Source organism: Capra hircus, chromosome 16, assembly GCF_001704415.2.
Source record: "Capra hircus breed San Clemente chromosome 16, ASM170441v1, whole genome shotgun sequence".
Taxonomy (NCBI): Eukaryota; Metazoa; Chordata; class Mammalia; order Artiodactyla; family Bovidae; genus Capra; species Capra hircus.
This window is the reverse complement of record NC_030823.1, coordinates 50,618,284-50,638,675: the sequence shown is the minus strand read 5'-3', so window position 1 is coordinate 50,638,675 and position 20,392 is coordinate 50,618,284. Positions and strand designations below refer to the sequence as shown.

At 46.3% G+C, this 20,392-nt stretch overlaps 1 protein-coding gene across 1 annotated transcript in view; it reads left to right on the top strand.

Moving 5' to 3' along the window:
• Nucleotides 1-20,392, top strand: part of FHAD1 (forkhead associated phosphopeptide binding domain 1) — a 159,547-nt gene that overhangs the window by 97,530 nt on the left and 41,625 nt on the right. Inside the window, exons 15-18 of the mRNA XM_018060595.1 lie at nucleotides 11,459-11,529; nucleotides 13,089-13,241; nucleotides 16,716-16,823; nucleotides 17,065-17,172. Coding sequence (XP_017916084.1) covers nucleotides 11,459-11,529; nucleotides 13,089-13,241; nucleotides 16,716-16,823; nucleotides 17,065-17,172 — 440 coding nt within the window. The remainder of the gene's footprint in view (nucleotides 1-11,458; nucleotides 11,530-13,088; nucleotides 13,242-16,715; nucleotides 16,824-17,064; nucleotides 17,173-20,392) is intronic.

The window sequence follows — 20,392 nt, the reverse complement described above, 5'->3', positions numbered from 1 at the left end:
CTAAAATGTCGATGTTCACTCTTGCCATCTCCTGCTTGACCACTTCTAATTTACCTTGATTCATGGACCTAACATTCCAGGTTCCTATGCAATATTGTTCTTTACAGCTTCGGACTTTACTTCCATCACCAGTCACATCCACAACTGGGTTTTGTTTTTGCTTTGGCTCCATCTCTTCATTCTTTCTGGAATTGTTTCTCCACTCTTCTCCAGTAGCATATTGGGCACCTATTGACCTGGGGAGTTCAGCTTTCAGTGTCCTATCTTTTTGCCTTTTCATACTGTTCATGGGGTTCTCAAGGCAATGATACTGAAGTGGTTTGCCATTCTCTTCTCCTGTGGACCATGTTTTGTCAGAACTCTCCACCATGACCTGTCCATCTTGGATGGCCCTACACGGCATGGCTCATAGTTTCACTGAGTTAGACAAGGCTGTGGTCCATATGATCAGTTTGATTATTTTTTGTGACTGTGGTTTTCATTCTGTCTGCCTTCTGATGGATAAGGATAAGAGGCTTATGGAAGCTTCCTGATGGGAGAGACAGACTGAAGGGGAAACTGGGTCTTGTTTTGATGGGTGGGGCCATGCTCAGTAAATCTCTAATCCAAGTTTCTCTGGGTGGGTGGGGCTGTGTCCCCTCCCTATTGTTTGACCTGCAGTCTAACTATGGTGGAGGTAATGAAGATAATGGCGACCTCCTTGCAAGGTCCTCTGCATGCACTACTGCACTCAACACCCCCAACCCTGCCACAGGTCGCTGCCAACCTATGCCTCTGCTAGAGACTCCTGGACACTCACAGGAAAGTCTGGGTCAGTATCTTGTGGAGTCACTGCTCCTTTCTCCTGAGTCCTGGTGCACGCAAGGTTTTGTTTGTGCCCTCCGAGAGTCTGTTTCCCCAGTCCTGTGTAAGTCTGGCGGCTCTATGGTGGAGTTAATGGCAACCTCCTCCAAGAGGGCTTATGACATACCCAGGTCTGCTGTACCCAGAGCCCCTCCCCCTGTGGCAGGCCACTGCTGACCCATACCCTGCAGGAGACACTCAAACACTCAAAGGCAGATCTGGCTCAGTCTCTGTGGGGTTTCCTGGTGCACACAAGGTTTTGTTTGAGCCTTCCAAATGTCTCTGGCAAGTATGGGGTTTGATTCTAAACACGATTTCACCCCTCCTACCATCTTGCTGGGCTTCTCCTTTGCACTTGGATGTGAGGTATCTTTTTTTGATGGGATCCAACATTCTCCTGTCGATGGTTATTCAGCAGTGAGTTTTAATGTTGGAGATCTTGCAGGAGAAGATCAGCACATCTTGTGATAGGATAGGATGGGCAGTTACCAAAAAATCACTCACATGTAAAACTTTAATGGGAACAATTGCTTTGAAGGAGAAGTACAGGGCTCTGACTTGGACAGGGAGGTCAGGGCCTCTGCAGGATGTATAGGAGTTATTTGCCAAACAGGGGAGGGTGGGGGCATTCTGGATGAAGACAGCAGCATTGTGGTATCACAGGAAACAAGGAGAACACAAGGAAGGGCTAAAAAATGGGGGCAGGAGTCGGGCAGAGAAGGACCAATGAAAGAGATCAGCAGGGGCTGTACCATGGGGAGCCCAGGGGCTTGCAGGTCTCTGGTAGGAAGCTCTGCTTTGGCCTGGGAGCAGAGAGAAGTCCATAAAAGGTTTTAAGTAAGGAACCGATGGAACCGGCTTGCATTTGGACACAGTCATCTCGGCTATGAATGGAAACTGTCCAGGAAGGTGGCCAGCACTGAACCCTGGAGTGCAGCTAGAAGGCTGTTATAAGACAGGATGGTGACCCTTGCTATGGCAGAGATGGGGATGGAGAAAGAGAGAAGATTCCAGGGGCATTTAAGAGATGAATGGAATTAGATATGGTTAGAAAAGAGATAGGGGCTTCCCTGGTGGCTCAGTGGTAAAGAATCCACCTGCCAATGCAAGAGACCTGCGTTCAATCCCTGAGCTGGAAAGATCCCCCGGAGAAGGAAATGACAACCCACTCCAGTATTCTTGCCCGGAAAATCCCATGGACAGAGGAGCCTGGCATACTACAGTCCACGGGGCTGCAAAAGAATTGGACACAACTGAGTGACTAAACAACAACAACAAGAGAAACCACAGAGAGAAAGGGGGTTGCAGATCTCCATGCTTCTGGCTTGTATAAAAGTACAGATTTGGTTCCTTCACTAAACTCCACAGTAAGCAATGCGACATGAGGACCAGATTTGAGGGGGAAGATAGTGAGAGTTGCCTGGAGACATCCAAGATGAGGTGCCAAGGATGCAGCTGTCACCCTGGATGTCTGGCCTGGAAATGAATGTCAGTGATGTGGCCCCCAAACCCAGAAGAACACGTGCCACAGGGTGGGCACTTGTTCACTGTGTGGGATGGATGGTGATTAAAGCCATGGGTGTGAATGGTATCACTGAGGAAGAAAGTATCAAATGAGAAGGGAGAACCCAAGGCCGCACCTGGGGGACTCCAACGTTTTGAAGATTGTGGATCCTTCTTGCCAAACCATCCCCCAGGGAGGCTGCGTGAATTTGACATTTCTTATACCAATGAATGAGAATAGAGGAGTGATAGTCAACTCCAGTGATTAGGCAACCCCAGCCAGAATATCTCTAAGGTGATCCAGAAGGTGGTATAATTTTCTTTTAAACATTTTTGAAAAGAAAATCAAGATTAACTTCTCTGTAAATGTCTGCCCTTCACAGACCACATAGAGAAGAGGCAGGGACTGGATTCCTCCCAACAACCCAGCACCTCCGCAACCCCAGTATTACCATTGCTGTAATCATGGCAGAGTCTGAATGTATGTAAAATCAAGTGAGACGTGGCCCACAGTTCTAGCTGCTCTTCAAACTGGAACTAAAACAGGGAAAGACCATGATCTCTAACCTAGTGACAGTGGACCAAGCAAGGCATGCACTGTCCCCTCCCCACTCGCAGGAGTCTTTATAGCTTTGAAGTGAAAGGGCTTCCCTGATGGTCCAGATGATGAATCTGCTTGCAATGCGGGAGATGCGGGTTTGATCCCTGAGTCAGGAAGATTCTCCCTGGAGGGAGAAATGCAATCTGCTCCAATATTCCTGCTGGAAGAATTCACTGGACAGAGGAGACTGGCAGGCTACGATTTATGGGGTCACAAAGAGTTAGACATGACTGACTGTATTTCCATAAGGAAACATGGGCTGTAAAGTTAAGCCATCAGAAAGCTTGAGGAAAACTCTTTTCAGGCAGCATTTCTCAGGCCCCCTGTCTTTTTCTCTGGAGTTCACAGAGTCAGGAGAGTTGAGCAATATCAAACAGGTCTCTGCAGAACCCCTCCTGCACTGATACACACTACGGATCTATCAGGATGGGATAAGAATGCGGTGTTCCCAAAGTACATTTCTCCTTCTTGCTACCCTTACCCCAAACTAACAACGCTTGGAATAATGTTCTATGGAACACCAGTTGGGGAGACACAGACTGTGTTCTCTGATTACAACTGTTCATACTTGGTTCTAAGAAATCAAAGAAGGTTGAAGGGTAATATCAAGAGAGGCCAGTGACTATGGCCCATTCTTCATTCTTTCAGTAGAAGAGGAAGCTAATGGCAAAAGGCTTTTTATCTTCCAGCCCTCACAATATTCTCTCAAAGCATCAAATGTTGAAAAGAACCAGGTGAGCTAGAGTATTCCTTATATTCTCTTGATGAGGTACTACTTGTCCTTAGTTCCTAGAGCCATCTACACAGGGGTGGTGGTGATGGTTCAGATAATAATGGTAAGTATAACGAGGGTGATGGTAATGATGGCGATGATGAAGGTAGTGAAGATGATGGTGGTGGTGATGACTGTGATGGTCATGGCGGTGAGAATAATGAGTAGAAGATGGTGAAGATGGTGATGGTGACAATGGTGGCCATCATTCATTATTGAGCACTTGCATTCTAGACCCTGTTCTGGGTATTTTCTATACCTAACCTCAGTTCATCTTCACAACAACTCAGTGAAGCACGTCCAACTCAGTAAAGCATGTAAAACCCTCATTTTAAAAAATGCAGAAACTGGCTCAAAACCTTTTATGAGTTTTTCACTGTGATAAGGTGATTTGAGGTACTGAGGCCAGAAGGGGATCTTCAGTCATTCATCACCAACCACAAACACTCCTAAGAGCCCTCTGTGTTTACAGTTCCTTAACAAAAAGGATAGGAACCATGGTCCATTTCACTCCTGGGTACTTGTCACTGTGTTAGCTGTTCTGCGTGTACCTCGTACTTTTATCTTCCAGCAACCCAGTGAGCTAGGTACTATTGTTGTCTTTATTTTGCAGGCCAGGAAACTGAGTGCCAATGACATTAAGAAACGTGCTCGAAGTCACACAGCTGGTACACGGCAGGGTCAGGACCCAAACTGAGGTCATTGTGATTCTAATGGCTGTGTTTTTTTTCTGTGACCCCACATGACCTCTAAAGATCCAGAGAGGTACCAGCTACATACCCAGTTCCTAGAGGACAGGTTCTGTCATTAACTTGAGTGGAGACAAAGTTGAGAGTTTCATCCCCTGGGATGAAGAACATCTGATGCCTGCCTGAGCGCACTGCTGGCCTTGCCCCAGGTTTGCGTTATAGTGAAGATTCTGGGTTCGGGCTTTGGAGACCAGCTGCCAAGGTTTGACTCTCAAGTGTGCACTGCCTAGTTGTGTGGGCAAGTTGCTGGGCTTCTGTGTGCCTCTGTTTGCGGGTCATTAAGTGGGGGACGGATCTCACCCAGTAGTTGTGAGGATGGAATGATGTGGTACCCAAACCACAGAGGCACACATGAGCCTTAGTCAGTGGCGACTACCATCAGCATCACTGTCGATGTGATGTGAGCTAAACGTGGGTGGCAGTCAGATGGGTATGTGCCCAGGCAGTGCTGCTTGGTTTACTCACACCAAGGTGACTTTACCTGTGACCCCTGCCCCATCTACATCTGACAGCAAGGCAGGTTTTCTTAGCTGCGAGCGCTCTGTCCTCTTCCCAGGCCTCCTTCTGAGAGTCATGACAATGGGTGTGTGTGCCAGCTGCCGAGTGGTAAAGCTGGCACTCCATCCAGGTCCCTCAAAGCCCCTGCTCTTAACCTTCTTACTACCTGCCTTTTAAAAGATTATCCTAAGAGATAAAATGCATGTAATAACAAGCTAGGTTTGTAAAATCTGGGAGTAAGTCCCTCAGGGAAATCCAGGTTGAGTAATGTAGAGGGAAACCACCTGAAGTATTGCTGGGTGATGTCATGAGCAGCCCAGAAGGTGGGATCACTACTGAAGATCTGATTGGTTAGATATTACCTCACACCTGTCAGAATAGCCATCATCCAAAAGAAAACAATTAACAGATGTTGGCAAGGATGTGGAGAAAAGGGAACCATCGCACACTGTTGGTGGGAGTGTAAATTGGTGTAACCACTAATGGAAAACAGTTTGAAGGTTTCACAGAAAACTAAAAATAAAACTATCATAGGATCCAGCAATTGCACTCCTGGGTATTTATCCCTCCAAAATAAAAACACCAATCTGAAAAGCTACATGCCCCCAATGTTCATAGCAGCGTTATTTACAATAGCCGAGATATGGAAGCAACGTAAGTTTCCATGAACAGATGAATGGATAAAGAAGACGTAGTAAGGAGTTCCCTGGTGGCCCAGTGGATAGGACTCTGTGCTTTCACTGCTGTGTCCTGGGTTCAATCCCTGGTCAGGGAACTAAAATCCTACAAGCTGCATGGCATAGCCAAAAAAAAAAGATGTGGTATGTATATATGTGTATATCCACACACACATATACATACACAATGGATTACTACTCAGCCATGAAAAAGAATGAAATGTTACCATTTGCAACAACATAGATGGACTGGGAGGGTATTATGCTTAGCAAAGTAAGTCAGACAGAAAAAGACAAATACTGTATAATATCATTTATATGTGGAATCTAAAAAATACAACTAGAGACTGTAACAAAGAAGAAACAGACTCAGAGATATAGAGAACAAACTAGTAGTTACCAATGGAGAGAGAGAAGGGGAGGAAAAGACCGGGAGAGAAGATTAAAAGGCATAAACTACTATGTATAAAATATAAACCACAAGGATATATTGTACAACACAGAGAATATAGCCAACATTTTTATAATAACTGTAAATGGAATATAATCTTTAAAAGTTCATATATACCTGAAACATATAATACCTGTACATCAACCATACCTTAATTTTTAAAAAGTCCATGATCTAAAAAAAAAATCTGATTGGTGAAGGATTTGCTCCTGGTCCCACTGGGAAGACAAGAAACACTAAGCCCGCTGGGAAGATGGGAAACATTAAGGAGGATCTTAAATTTCATTCCCACCTGATTTCTCAGCTTCTATTGATAAGGGAAAGAAAGGACTTTTTACATTTTTCTTTGCAAGCTCAGTTGATTGTGTCTATTTCTGCCAAACTTTGTTACAAAGACTTCTCTCCATACATAGAAAATCACTCTTCCTTAGATATCCAAGATAAGCAGTATTTTTAAGTGGAAAAAAAAAAAAGTAGATTGTCATAGAATATACACAGTGTTCTCTCCCCGCTGCACCCTTTTTTTTTTTCCAAGTGTCGTTATCTGACCACAAGAGAAATTTAGAGAAAAAAACAAGTGTTGAAAGTCTTATCCCAGTATGATGGGACTGCATGAGCCTTGACTTTCACGCAGTCTTTTAACAGCTATTTATTGCAGACCTACTGTGTGCAGGCTACTGAGGATACAGTGGCGGGGGTGGAGGGACAATTTTCACTGTATAGGCTCCAGTCCTGTTTGGATTTGTGTAATACACAAGTATAACTTTTGTGCTATTGTTTTCAGTCGCTAAGTCGTGTCTGACTCTTTGCAACCCCACAGACGGTGGGACATCAGGCTGTCTCCTCTGTCCTCCATAACTTCTTTAACCAGAAATAAAGAATTGCTTCTTCTCAAAGAGGAAAACCTCTCTTCTACAGCCCAGGCTAGCATCACTCATCTCTGCCACCTTGGTATCCTTCTTATCACACACCCTTCACATCAGCCAGCTCAACCCTTCACTCTCCAGCGTCTAGTCTCTCTTAAAAGAGAATGATTATTAAAAATAAATATTTTTTTTAAAAGGAAGAGACAGCAACAGACCTAAGTCTGAATTCTGATCTTACTGCTTACCAGCTCCACAGCTTAACCTGGCTAAGCGTCTGTGTCGCACCTAGAAATACAAACAAATTTCCTTGTTGGGTTGTTTGTAACGATTAGAAAATATCACGTGTCAAACTCCTGGCATGGTGCCTGGCACAGAGCAAGTGCTTAATACTGACACTAGCTATTATTCAGTTCAGTTCAGTTCAGTCATTCAGTCGTGTCTGACTCTTTGCGACCCCAAGAATCGCAGCACGCCAGGCCTCCCTGTCCATCACCAACTCCCGGAGTTTACCCAGACTCATGTCCACTGAGTCGGTGATGCCATCTAGCCATCTCATCCTCTGTTGTCCCCTTCTCCTCCTGCCCCCAATCCCTCCCAGCATCAGAGTCTTTTCCAATGAGTCAACTCTTCGCATGAGGTGGCCAAAGTATTGGAGTTTCAGCTTCATCAGTCCTTCCAATGAACACCCAGGACTGATCTCCTTTAGGATGGACTGGTTGGATCTCCTTGCAGTCCAAGGGACTTGCTATGATTATACTGTTATTATTCTCACTCTTCCAAGCTGGAAATTCTCAGCAGGTGGCCTTGTCGCAGGTCACGGGCCCAGGCACGAGCCTGTTCAGCTCCCTTCCGTCTCCCTCCGCATCCATCTTTCCTCCCCTTCCCTCTGTCTTTCCGTACTGTGTTCTCTTCCAGGCATACTTCCTCCCTCCCTGCATCTCCCCTTCTCTCTCCCTCCCAGGCCATCCTGTGTGCGAGGTCTTGAATCACGACCTCCTCCTTCAGCATCTCCAGCCTTTCTCTGCATCTCACTCCTTTGTTATCAAACATGCCCTTCAAGCTGGTGCATCTTCAGGATCACTGCTTCTTTAACTCCTTTTCTACAGCTCATACTCCTGTCCCACCAAGACCTTACAGTACAGTACACCCTCTGTCCTCATCACTAACTTGTGACTTTGTCTTTGAAGCCCCACCTTCCTCCCCAAGCTCTGTTCTCTCTGTCCTACCCACCCGCTCCCACCCCAACCCCCGCCGATTCTCTTTCCCAAAATCTCATCTTTGATCATCACAGCTGGGTTGAGGGATGCTCCTGGAAGCCAGAGGCTAGAGGCCAGGATGCTGCTCAAGATTCTTACACTGCACAGGTCAGCCCCCCAACAGAGGATTGTCTGGCCCAATATGTCAGCTGTTGCTCAGTCACTAAGTCATGTCCTACTCTTTGTGACCCCATGAACTGCAGCACACCAGGCTTCCCTGTCCTTCACTGCCTCCCTGAGTTTGCTCAAATTTATGTCCATTGAGCGATGATGCCATCCAACCATCTCATCCTCAGTTGCCCCCTCCTCTTCCTGCCCTCAATCTTTCCCAGCATCAGGGTCTTTTCCAATGAGTTGGCTCTTCGCATCAGGTGGCCAAAGTATTGGAGCCTCAGCTTCAGCATCAGTCCTTCCAATGAATACTCAGGGTTGATTTCCCTTCGAATTGACTGGTTTGATGTCCTTACAATCCATGGGACTTTCAAGAGTCTTCTCCAGCACCACAGTTGGAAAGCAGTTCTTTGGTGCTCAGCCTTCTTTGTGGTCCAGCTCTCACATCCATATATGACTACTGGAAAAACCATAAGAAAGAAAGGGAAAGTCAGAAAGTGAAGTTGCTCAGTTGTGTGCAACTCTTTGCGACCCCATGGACTGTAGCCTACCAGGCTCCTCCATCCATGGAAATTTCCAGGCAAGAGTACTGGAGTGGGTTGCCATTTCCTTCTCCAGGGGATCTTCCCGACCCAAGGATTGAACCCAGGTCTCCTGCATTGCAGCCAGATGCTTTACCATCTGAGCCACCAGGACAGCCCAGCTTTGAGTATATGGACATTTGTCAGCAAAGTGATGTCTCTGCTTTTTAATACGCTGTGTAGGTTGGTCATAGCTTTCCTTCCAAGGAGCAAGTATCTTTTAATGTCAGTAGTGCTATAGTTAAGAAACTCTACTGGCTCCTGCCTCTCTAATTCATCTGTTATTTTTCTGAAAAAAAAAAAAATACAGTTCATTAAGCCAATTCACTGCTCTATCAGCATCCGAAGTAGCAGTGACTCAGACCCTGGAGTCTGACTGCTGTGAGCCCAAGCCCTGGATAGGTTGTTTGCCAGCATCCAGCAGCCACATGTCTCAGAGACCCCCCCTGCCTAGTCTGTAAAATAGGGCAATGGTCAGACGATACAGTGGGGCGATGCATTGATTGCTTAGCAGAGAGCTGGGCACACAGGCCACACTCATGAATTTATGTCAGGTTTACAGTCTTTAGGCTACTGTCCTAGGCTGGCCACAAATTGACCTCAGCCTCCATCCCACCTCTTCCCTCTACTCCTCCCCTCCCCATCATCCACTCCACCCCAACTAACCTCGACCCACTTCCAGAATATGTGCTGCGTTCCCCACCTCTCATCCTGCCTCCTGCCTTCACCCCCCGATATTAGTTTCCTGTGACTGTCATGGGCTTCCCAGGTGGCACTAGTGGTAAAGAACCTGCCTGCCAGTGCAGGAGATAAAAGAGAGACAGGTTCAATCCCTGGGTCGAGAAGATCCCCTGGAGGAGGGCATGGCAACCCACTCCAGTATTCTTACCTGGAGAATCCCATGGACAGAGGATCTGGCAGGCTATAGTCCACTGGGTCGCAGAGTTGGACACGATTGAAGTGACTTAGCATGCATGCGCACATGGCTGTCATAACAAATTATCACAGGCTCTGTGGCTTATATTAACACAATTTCACATTTATTTATTTATTCTTTTATAGCTCTGGAGCCCAAAGTCCAAAATTAGTTTCACTAAGCTAAAGTCAAGGGGTCGGTCTCTTCCAGAGGGTGTAGGAAAAAAATCTGATCCCTCACCTTTTCTAGGCTTTCCTCCTTTCCAGTCTTTATCCTTCATCCCTTGCATTCTGTGGCTCATGGCCCCTTCGTTTGTCTCCAGAGCCAGCAAGGGAGCATCTTCAGCTCTTTCTCTGCTTCTGTCACATCACCTTCTCCTCTGTCTATAGTCAAACCCCCTCGGTCTACTTCTTGTAAGGACCCCTGTGCCTATATTGGACCCACACAGACAATCCAGGATAAGCCCCCCATCTCAAGATCCTCAACTTGCTCAAATCCGCAAAGCTCTATCTGCCCTGTCAGGTAATGTCCATGGGCCCTCAGGATTAGGACCTGGAAATCTTTCAGTGGCGGGGGGGGGCATCGATGTTTTTATGATTAAATATATAACTTTATTTATGATGCTTCAGATTTTGTAAATGCTGACTGTATAGCAACCAAAGTCCCACAAATGCTAGCCAAGGACAACCACTGATCAAGACCCTTTGGAAAATCAAAAATAAATAAACTGCCAGGCAAGAAGCTTTGTTCTCCCAACAGAGAATTTAATAAATGAACGTACTTCTCCGACCTTTTAAGGTTCACACTGGAAAAACTTAAACTTTCTTTTAAGGGCATCCCCAACCAACTGACTGCTTGATCAACCCATAGTTAGAAAAATAAACCCCATAGTTAAAAAATATCTATCAAATGTTCTTCACACCCAGAATATAATAAAACTTTCACACCCAGAATGAAAAGCCTCTCAGTTTCTATATCAGACCAGATTAGTCTACCCATCAGCCTGTAATCAAGTCCCTCTGAATGTCACCATCAGCTCACTGTGATGTCGTTAAGAAACCACATGCTAATATCCTTTTATTCTTGCGGGGCACCATTCATCCACGCCTTCCATTCTGAAATGTCCTCCCCTCCAACTCTGAGTAATGCCAGTGCCCACGCCCAGTGGATCCTCAGCTGAGTGGTGATCACTCTGGGTAAACGATAGCTCTTCTTCTGGGACCCTCACACTTCCCCACTCCTTCAGCAGTCACTTCCACACTACCTGGGGTCACTGCCTGTTTCCTGTCAGGCACTTAGACCTGTTCTCAGACTGAACCTAAATCCCTTGAGGAATGGCTTCATATGATCCCCCAAGCTCAGCTCACGGTTTTGTACACAGTGGACACTTAGTCAACAAGGGTTCCGTGGATGGTTTTTATTGTCGACCTCCGAAAAGAAAGTTGGATTTGAGCCCAACTGAAGATGATCAACCATTTAAAAAAAACACAAGATGGATGGCAACTTGTGTTATTTTGATGGGAGGGTAGCGTTGCCCTCATCCTCCTGTCAGCAAGCCCTGTGAAGACATTATTCAGAAAACGAAGAAAGTGAATTGACTTGATACTTACCTTCTTCTTGCTTCTCTTTTTAAGGATTGTCTTTGTATCTGAAATACCTTCTGGAACATTATAAAAAGATTACAAGCCGGACCCAAGAACTTCAGGTAATCTTTGAGCTCCAAAAGTTCATTTCAGCTCCTCCTTAAAATTTTCATGGCACTGGGCATCTTAACTCCATTGTTCCTCTATTAGGTAGTCAGTGCACATCCTCCAAAAGGTGATATGATATCTCCATTTGCACTCCAGATGATTCAGATGGGGCAGCTGAGATCTCCCAGGAGGGCAAGGAGACTTGTTTTCCTCTGTCCAAACCCAGACAATTTTAAAAGACATTAGATCTTAAAATTTGTGTTTATTAAATGCAGTGGAAGAAGTAGAGCTAGCCACAGTACAGAGAAAAGATGTACCAAAAGTTACATAATGTCAACATTTTAGAGGCAAAATAACCCTTAGGGATTGTATTGCTCTGATAGGTATTGCCATATTAATACTGCATAATAAACAGTAGTAGTATTCCACGATTACTGTCCACTGCTCACAAGTCTGGGGCCAGCTGCAGGGTGAATCCACTGGCCTTGGATGGACTCACTCACAGGCCTGGGTGTTGGCTGGCTCTTGACCGATCTAGGCTGGCCTCAGCTGGAGCAGCTGTGCTCCGTTGCACGTGTCTCTGATCCTCCAGCAGGCCAGCCTGAGCATGTTCTCATGGCACCAGCAGAGGAAGCAGAGATCAGGAAGAGAAAGCAGGCCCTTGTGTTGCGTCTGCCAACATCCCATTGGCCAGAGCAAGTCACATGACTGAGTTCAGTGTCGGGGGCAGGATATCGGCAGGCACTACAAGTTACATAGCCAAAGGTATGAATAGAGGAAGGGTGAAATAGTGGGACCACGGCAGCAATCAACCACAAAGACCATCTATTCCAGGGGTAAGAAAATTTTTCTGTAAAGGGCCTGTAAATATTCCAGAACATATGATCTCTGTTACACCTATCTGACTCTGCTACTATAGAGTAAAGACAACCATAGACAATTGCATAAATTAATGGGTGTGGCAAGCATGCTCTGTTCCAATAAAACTTTATTTATAAAAATAGACAGTGGTCCAAATTTGGCCTGCAGACAATAGTTTGCCAACCCCTGATCTAGTCCATTCTCCTTATTTTACAGATAGGGACAATGACATTCAGAGGCTTAGGTGACTATCTCAATGTCACACAGCTAGTTGGTGGAAGAATCAAGACAAAATTCAGGCCTTCTGGCCTTAGCTCACTGCTTTTTCTCTCACACTCAGCAAATAATACTGAACAAGCCTAACTACCATTTACTAAGCACCTACTACGTGCTACGCACTGCGGTAAAAGCTTTCCAACATTATCTCGTTCAGTCCTGATAACACTAAGTATGTATTCATATTAACCTCATCTTTTAAATGAAAAAGCATCTAGAAAGAACTATGGCTGAGAGTCTGTCTAGATCTAGAGTCTGAACTCTTACCTGTGATGCTCTGCTGCTTCCCTACTAGTTACTAGGTTAAGCATAGTTTTTCTGCATTTTTCAGAAAGTTTTGGGAACTTCTGTCTGTCCCGCAAAGGTAGTGGAAATGACTCCTGCCTTAGTCCCGAGCAGGACTAATCAGCTACAATCTCCCTTCTTCTCCCTTCAGATCAAGATCAGCAGTTCCCAGGAAACTCAGCAGTCTCTGATGCAAGAAAAGTTGCGGGAGCACCTGGCAGAGAAGGAGAAGCTGAGCGAGGAAAGGCTACAGCAGGAGGAGAAGCTGAAAGCCCGAGTCAAGTGGCTGATGGAAGAGAAGGCGGTAAGGAGGTCCCTATCCTTCCCTTCATGCTGCAAACGGATGAGATGACCTTTCCCATAAAAAACTGAGGGCGCACATTTAGAGGAGAAACTTCAGCAGCAATCTTGATGGATGCCATGGAACTAAATTAATTTAAGAGGGTGAATGGAGACTTCTCGGGTAGTTCAGTGGCCAAGACCCCATGCTGTCAATGCAGAGGGCCTGGGTTCGATCCCTGGTCAGGGATTCACATCCTGCAAGCCCCAGCTGAAGATCCTATGTGCCACAATGAAGCTCGAAGATCCTACGTGCTGCAACTAAGACCTGGTGCAGCCAAATAAATAGACGTTTTTTTAAAAAAATAATAATAAATAAAAAGGGTGAATAATGTTGGAGGAATTAACATGAAGCTTGGGTCTTAAAACTCAGAGCAAGATCAACTTGAGTAGGCACAGTTATTGAAATTTCTAGAAACAGTACTTCATTGGTTTATACACTGCAGCTGATTTTACAGATCTGAGGCATTACTACAAGTCCTGGTTTATGACCGACAGAGTGTTTCTAAGTATGTGCAAGACCAGCCAGTGTTATTTCAGTCTTTTGCTTTCTCTTTATACAGATCAAGGGAATAAAGTGGCCAAAATTGCTGCTTATTTTTCTAGAAAACGGCCAATTAGAAGATGCTACCAACATTGCCTCTCAACTCAGAGGTGCCTATGAATCAACTGGGGATGTTGTAAAAAGGCAGATTCTGACTCAGCCTGTCTGGGCCTGGGACTCTGATGGCACAGCTCTGCAGATACATGTTCAGCAACAGAGTCTCAGACAAAGCTTTTACCCGAGCTGGCAGATAAGAACCACCTGGAAGCTGGTTGAAAATACAGATTCTTGGGCCCTACCCCAGCCCCACTGAATGAGAATCTCAGGAGAAGCACAGAAACTGCAGTTAATGGGCCAGTTCTCCTCCTTGTCCTTGAGTTCACCGTGTTTTTTAAAAAACATTTATTTATATATTTGGCTGTGTCACTTCTTAGTTACAGCATGCGGGCTCTTCATTGCATCTTGCAGGATCTTTCGTTGCAGCAAATGGACTCTCTAGATGTGATGTGGGGGCTCCAGTAGCTGTGGCTTGTGGGCTTAATTGCTCCCCAGCATGCGGGATCTTAATTCTTGGACCAGGGTTCAAACCCATGTCCCCTGCATTGCAAGGAGGATTCTTAACCACTGGACCACCAGGGAAGTCCCAAGTTGGCCATTTTTGATATTCAAGGACCCACCACGAATTTAACTACCTCAGTCACCATCACCCTGGATCCCTGGTTCATGACTTTGGCTGCACTTCTGTCATTCAAGAGATTAAAAAAATGCTAAGGTCTTGCACCCCTTCCCCCCCACCCCCAGATTCTGATCTAGCTGGGGTGGGGGTGCAGCTCAGGCCCTGAGATTGGTGAGCTCTCCCTGGTGGTTCCCACGTGCAGCCACCACAGAGAGCATCTCCCACACACCTCAAAACAGCAGCAGCAGATCCACTGAATCCCAGCACCTCCTTTCTTCCACCAAAAAGTACCAAAACTGCCAGTTCCTCCATCTCCACCAGGAACCGCTTGGTGACTTCCTGCTGGGACCCTCCTTCTCTGTCAGACGCCCCGACTCTCCAAGCCTCTCCAAGAGGCAGCAGCCTCTGCCGGTTTTATCTCGTCCTCTAACCCATGCCCCACTACCTCTTCTCCTCTTTGCCTCTTTCTCTGCCTTTTGTGAAATAAAAGATTAAAAAGAAAGACCCACCTGACCAAAATCGCCTGTGAGTCCCATACAGGTATATAAACAACGGCCTTAAATCAAGACAGGTCCCTTCAGAAGGGCAATTCGATGTAGAAGAGAAAAAAGAGTGACATTCTAGAGAGAGAGAAATAAAACCAGAAAGAACCTAAAAATCTTCAAAACCTTCACAGAACTCTCCACCTGTTTCCTCTCTCTTCTCTGTTTAATTTCTCCCTTCCCAAATGTCCTATTTTAGTTTCAATTTTGGTTTGACTGTTTTCCACTGTGAATGTACAGTACTATAGCCCCAGCCTGTTCACCACCACCTTGGATACCAGCCTGGGCCCTCCAGATGCCCCTTTGTAACATTGATTCCAACAGTCACAGGGTTTCAAGGGCTGACATCAACCCCCCTTTAATCACACCAAACTTCAGAGGCCACACCACCCCTTGCAGAGGGGAACACAAAGCCAGGGACCCACAGACAGACAGTACAGCTGCTCAGGTCCACTACTGTCCCATTGAGAGTCATTCTTCCCCAGACACTTACATTGATTGGCTTGACCGGAGGGACTCATCCAGAAGTACCATCACAGGCTTGAGTGCTAGGTGCCCCGATTTTAAATGAACATGGCACTGTCACCCCCCACCCTTTCTAAAAATATATGTGTCAAAATTCATTAATTAAGCTCCTCCTCACAAGTCCTGACTTGTCTTAGGACTCTGCTTCAATGGTAAGAAATTCTAGGTTCCCTTTTAGAGCTTCTCTGGTGGCTCAGACATTAAAGAATCTGCCTGCAATGCAGGAGACTGGGGTTCAATCCCTGGGTCAGAAAGATGCCTTGGAGAAGGGAATGGCTACCCAATCCAGTATTCTTGCCTGGAGAATTCCATGGACAGAGGAGCCTGGCAGGCTACAGTCCGTGGGGTTGCAAAGAGTCAGACACGACTGAGTAGCTAACTTATGAAGCTATCACTCTTTTTTTATTATTATTATGATCTGTTAACAACATTCCCCTGACTTATGCACACACTAATGGTTTAGATCAGGGGTCCGTAAACTTTTCCCATAAAGAGCCACATAGTATCTATTTTCAGTTGTGCAGGTCATGTCTTTGTCCTGATTTCTCAGCTCTGTGGTTGCAGTGCCAAGGCAACTCACGATGAGCATGGTGGAGTTCCAATAAAACTTTATTTACAAAAAAAAGCAGACAGTGGGCCACATTTGGCCTGCATGCCGTAGCTTGCCAACTACTGGCTCTAGAATCAAAGGGACCAGGGTTCAATTTCCCATTGATGTGATCTATTGGTAAACATTCCTAATCTCTCTAAGCCTATTTCCTCCTCAACAAAGTGGAAATGACAGAAGAAATGATTGATCTTTACTAGTGAATGATTATTATGTGCCAAGCATTTCATGTTCATCATCTCATCTGCTCTTCCTATCAACCCAATGCAGGAAGCACTCTTACTGTCCCCATTGTACAGATGGGGAAACTGAGGTTTCTAAAGCTTCTCACTTGCCCAAGACTATACCCCTAAGAAGAATCAGCCGCAGGCTCTAATCTGACCCTGCCAACTCCAGACCCCATTATCTTAGACCCTAGATATACTGTCCACAGTTTTCCATGGGTTTGTTGTGAGACGTAAAAGTTAATCTGTGAAGGGCCTGGCCCGGAGTCCAGATTCCTACGCTGGTAACTATGTCTATTAAACAACAGTCATGACTTTCAGGCTTTGGAGGAAAGCATTACTCAAGAGAAAAACAAAGCGAAAGAAGCATTAGAAGAAGAACAGAAGAGAGTCCAAGAGCTGGAGGATCGCTTAACCCAGCAAAAGAAGGTATGAGCTCGGGGAGGCAGAGCCGGCCTGAGCCCAGGTCGAGATCAGGCAGCCAGGACGGACTCACCTGGGACACTCATCTGGGCCTGCCCACCCCAGCTGCCAGGCTCTCAGCTGCCCACAGTCTCCCCATGGGGATGCTGTGAGTAGTAAAGAGTTCACCTGCCCACGCAGTGCCTAGCAGAATCCAGATTCCTGCCGTTGTAATTCTGTCTGTTAAATGCCAATCATTGGTTTTCAGGCTTTGGAGGAGACCATTTCTCAGGAGAAAAGCAGAGCAAAGGAAGCATTAGAAGAAGAACAGAGCAAAGTCCAAGAGCTGGAGGACCGTTTAACCCACCAGAAGGAGGTACGTAGCTTGGGGAGATGGGCAGCTCGAACCCAAACCCAGCTTGAGGGCCATGTGGAAGTAAGTTTTGAACCACAGCTGATGGGGAGTCAAGCATGGCGGAGTTTCCCAGAGGGATTTGTCCGTGGGGGAGCTCTCAGCTACTTTGGGAAGAAGCAGGGGGGACTCTAGGAGAGGACCCTAGAGTTGTAACCTTGCGCCTACAGTTTACACAAAGATTGTAAATGTCATAAAATACAATCTTAGGGGACACATCAGGATTGGTAACGTGCGTTTTCTGCATGGGGACTACATCCTGAATCCTAAAAATGGAGGACTTTCAGAATCCTGGGACTTCAGGGCTACGTGAATCCAACAACATTCTAAAATGCCCCAACCTTCATCTCCACCACCAAGAAATTTTCTACAGCCCAGGGAAGTCCGTCCCAGTGTTGATGCCTTGGCTGGGAGAAAATTCTTCCTTTAGATTGAGTTGACTCAGATTCTCTCTCAGAAAAGGTTTCAACCCTCCACCCACCCCCCTGGGCTCCTGCAAGACCCATCTGCTTTCTCTTCCACAGAATAACCTTTTAGATGCATAAGAATAGAGGCACTGGCTCCTCTCCAGACACAAATGCCCTTCACAGGCCTGGAGCCTGGCCTTGGTCCCCTCCTCTGAGCTGCTCTAACCTGTAACAGATTAGCAGCTCACTGGCTGAAAAGGGGCTCATGGACATGTTATGCTTGGTCCTAGAGTTTTTTATCTTGAATTCATAAAATTTACTGACAAATCCAGATTCCCATCCTCTCTTGAAAAGTCAGAAGACTGGCCCTCCTTTATACTTGCAGCAGAAATGGACTGGAGCCGAACCAACTAGCAGATGTTTGCCACAGTCCCCACCATTCCCTATTGCATTCAACACAACTCATTTCATTTCAGGTAACTGTTGAGCCCCTACAGGCATCTGGGTTTGCAGCCCATCATCTGCTTTCTTCCTAAACTGTTTGTAGCCAGAACTGGACACAGTTCTCCAGCATGCAGTGGCCTAGAGCAGGACTGTCCTCACCCTAGGCAAAGCTGTTGTACTTCTGCTGATGTGTCCAAACTAGCTTTGGGCAAAGCCCTATTGCATTGTTCAGTTGAATATACTTACCTTTGGTCACCCTCAGATCCCTGGGTCTTTTTTACTAGATGTTCTCATTTGTGCTTCAGTCCTGGGGCAGTGTAAAGGGGTGAAGAGTGAGGCTTTGCTTCCAGATGAGACATGGTTCAGATTCTGGCTGGGCTACTTACTGACTCAGTACCTACCTTCCTTAAAGGATGGCTGTGAGATAATAGTTAGAGATAATGGTTAGAGATCATGTACGATGAAGTGTCTGACCCAGAATCATCACTCAATGAATGGTGGCTCCTAATACCATCACTGAACTTTCAGTGCTGTGTAGGCGCTTACTGTACTAACCCTCCACCACATCCCTACCTCTCAGAGTGAAATCCTTGCCGGCCCCCCAGGAAGGGAGAAGTGAGGAACCTGTGAGCAGAGCCCATGCAGTTTGATCCTATCCAGGGAGGGGAGGTGTTTACATGTTGGGTTTCACTTGGGTCTCTGGTGCAGATATGCTCTTCAGGCCTGTGTAAACAGTGTCAGTGCCTGGTCCTGAGTTATTTCTCCAGGGATGGCGAGGAAGAGGAGGGTCTTCCAAGGGTTGGCCGGGGTGAAATGCCACTGAGAGGTCATCTGCACAGGGATGGGGAAGCCCCTTGAACTGAGCGGTCTTGAGATCACGGGGCACTTCAGAAGGGAGATTTAAGGACAGGCTGATGGTGGACAGCCCCAAGGCAAGAGGAGTTGTGGCCAGGTCACCCACACCTTGGACAACATCAGCCCAGCAGGACCTCTGTGTGGCTTCTTGTTGGGAAATCTGAGATCAGAACCCAGACGCAGGCTTTGATCAACCTCAGATGGTCATGTGATTTTTCTTTCCATTAGACCTTCCTCCACACTGTCAGGGGCTTCCCAGGTGGCACTAGTGGTAAAGACTCCGCCTGCCAATGCAGGAGACACGAGACACGGATTCAATCCGTGGTTGGGAAGATTCCCTGGAGGGGGGCATGGCAACCCACCCCAGTATTCTTGCCTGGAGAATCCCATGGACAGAGGAGCCTGGCGGGCTGCAGTCTGTGGGGCCGCAAAGAGTCGGGCACAACTAAGCGTACTGCACCCAGGCACACACCACACCGTCAGATGAACCTCTAAGAACGACAGAGTCACTAGGCCACAAGGCTGGTTTGGAGGTAACTTTAAAGGTTAATTCCCATGACCTGCCCAGGAGTGTGGAAGCAAAGTGTCCAAGAGGGACACAACTTGGGCCTGAGTTGTGCAAGGACAGCCTTCCCTGTGGTGCCCAGCTTGGCTGCCTAGCAAAGTCCTGAGTGTCGATGTGAGAGCAGACGCAGTGGGGCAGCAGAATGTCTTACCCCTAAACCCACCTCAAACTTCAAAATCAATGTGGAGCTCCCATGATGCTAGTGCTCTTCTGCTTCACTGAGGGCTGGTATTGGAACCGCTGAGTGTTGGAGTTTTTTAAACTGCTTTTCAATGAAAGAACTATACAAAAGTATATACTATTTCATCCATATTATGGGTTGAATATTTTTGCAGGCTAATCTAGGACCCTAACCACTGGCTATAATGGAAACCACGTTCCAACTTCCAAACATCTGACAGCCAATGGTGTTTAAAACACAACCCATTCCAGGAGTCCCCTGGTAGTCCAGCGATTAAGATTTTGTCTTCCAATGCCAGGGGAGTGGGTTCGACCCCTGGTTGGGGAGCTAAGATCCCCCATGCCTTGCAGCCAAAAATACAAAACATAAAACAGAAGCAATATTGCAACAAATTCAATAAAGACTTTAAGTTTGGTGCATATAAAAAAGTAATAATAATAATAACCTATTTGAGAGACGAGGTGCCTTTCTTGCAGTGAAGAGAAATAAGGGCTTTGCCGGCAGCTCCTGTCCTTCTGCAATTTGCATAAACCATTTAACTGAACGGCTCGTCAGCAAGTTGCTTCCTGGATAAAAAATCCCTGATTATGGGCACTAAATACTAACCACAGCCCTCCCATCCTCTCAAAGCTTCCCTTGTGACGTTGGTCCCCTCCCCTTCCAGAAATGTGTATGTGTGGCTCATTAATTCAATACACTGCCCTCCTTTAGAAACCTGATTCTATTTCAGAG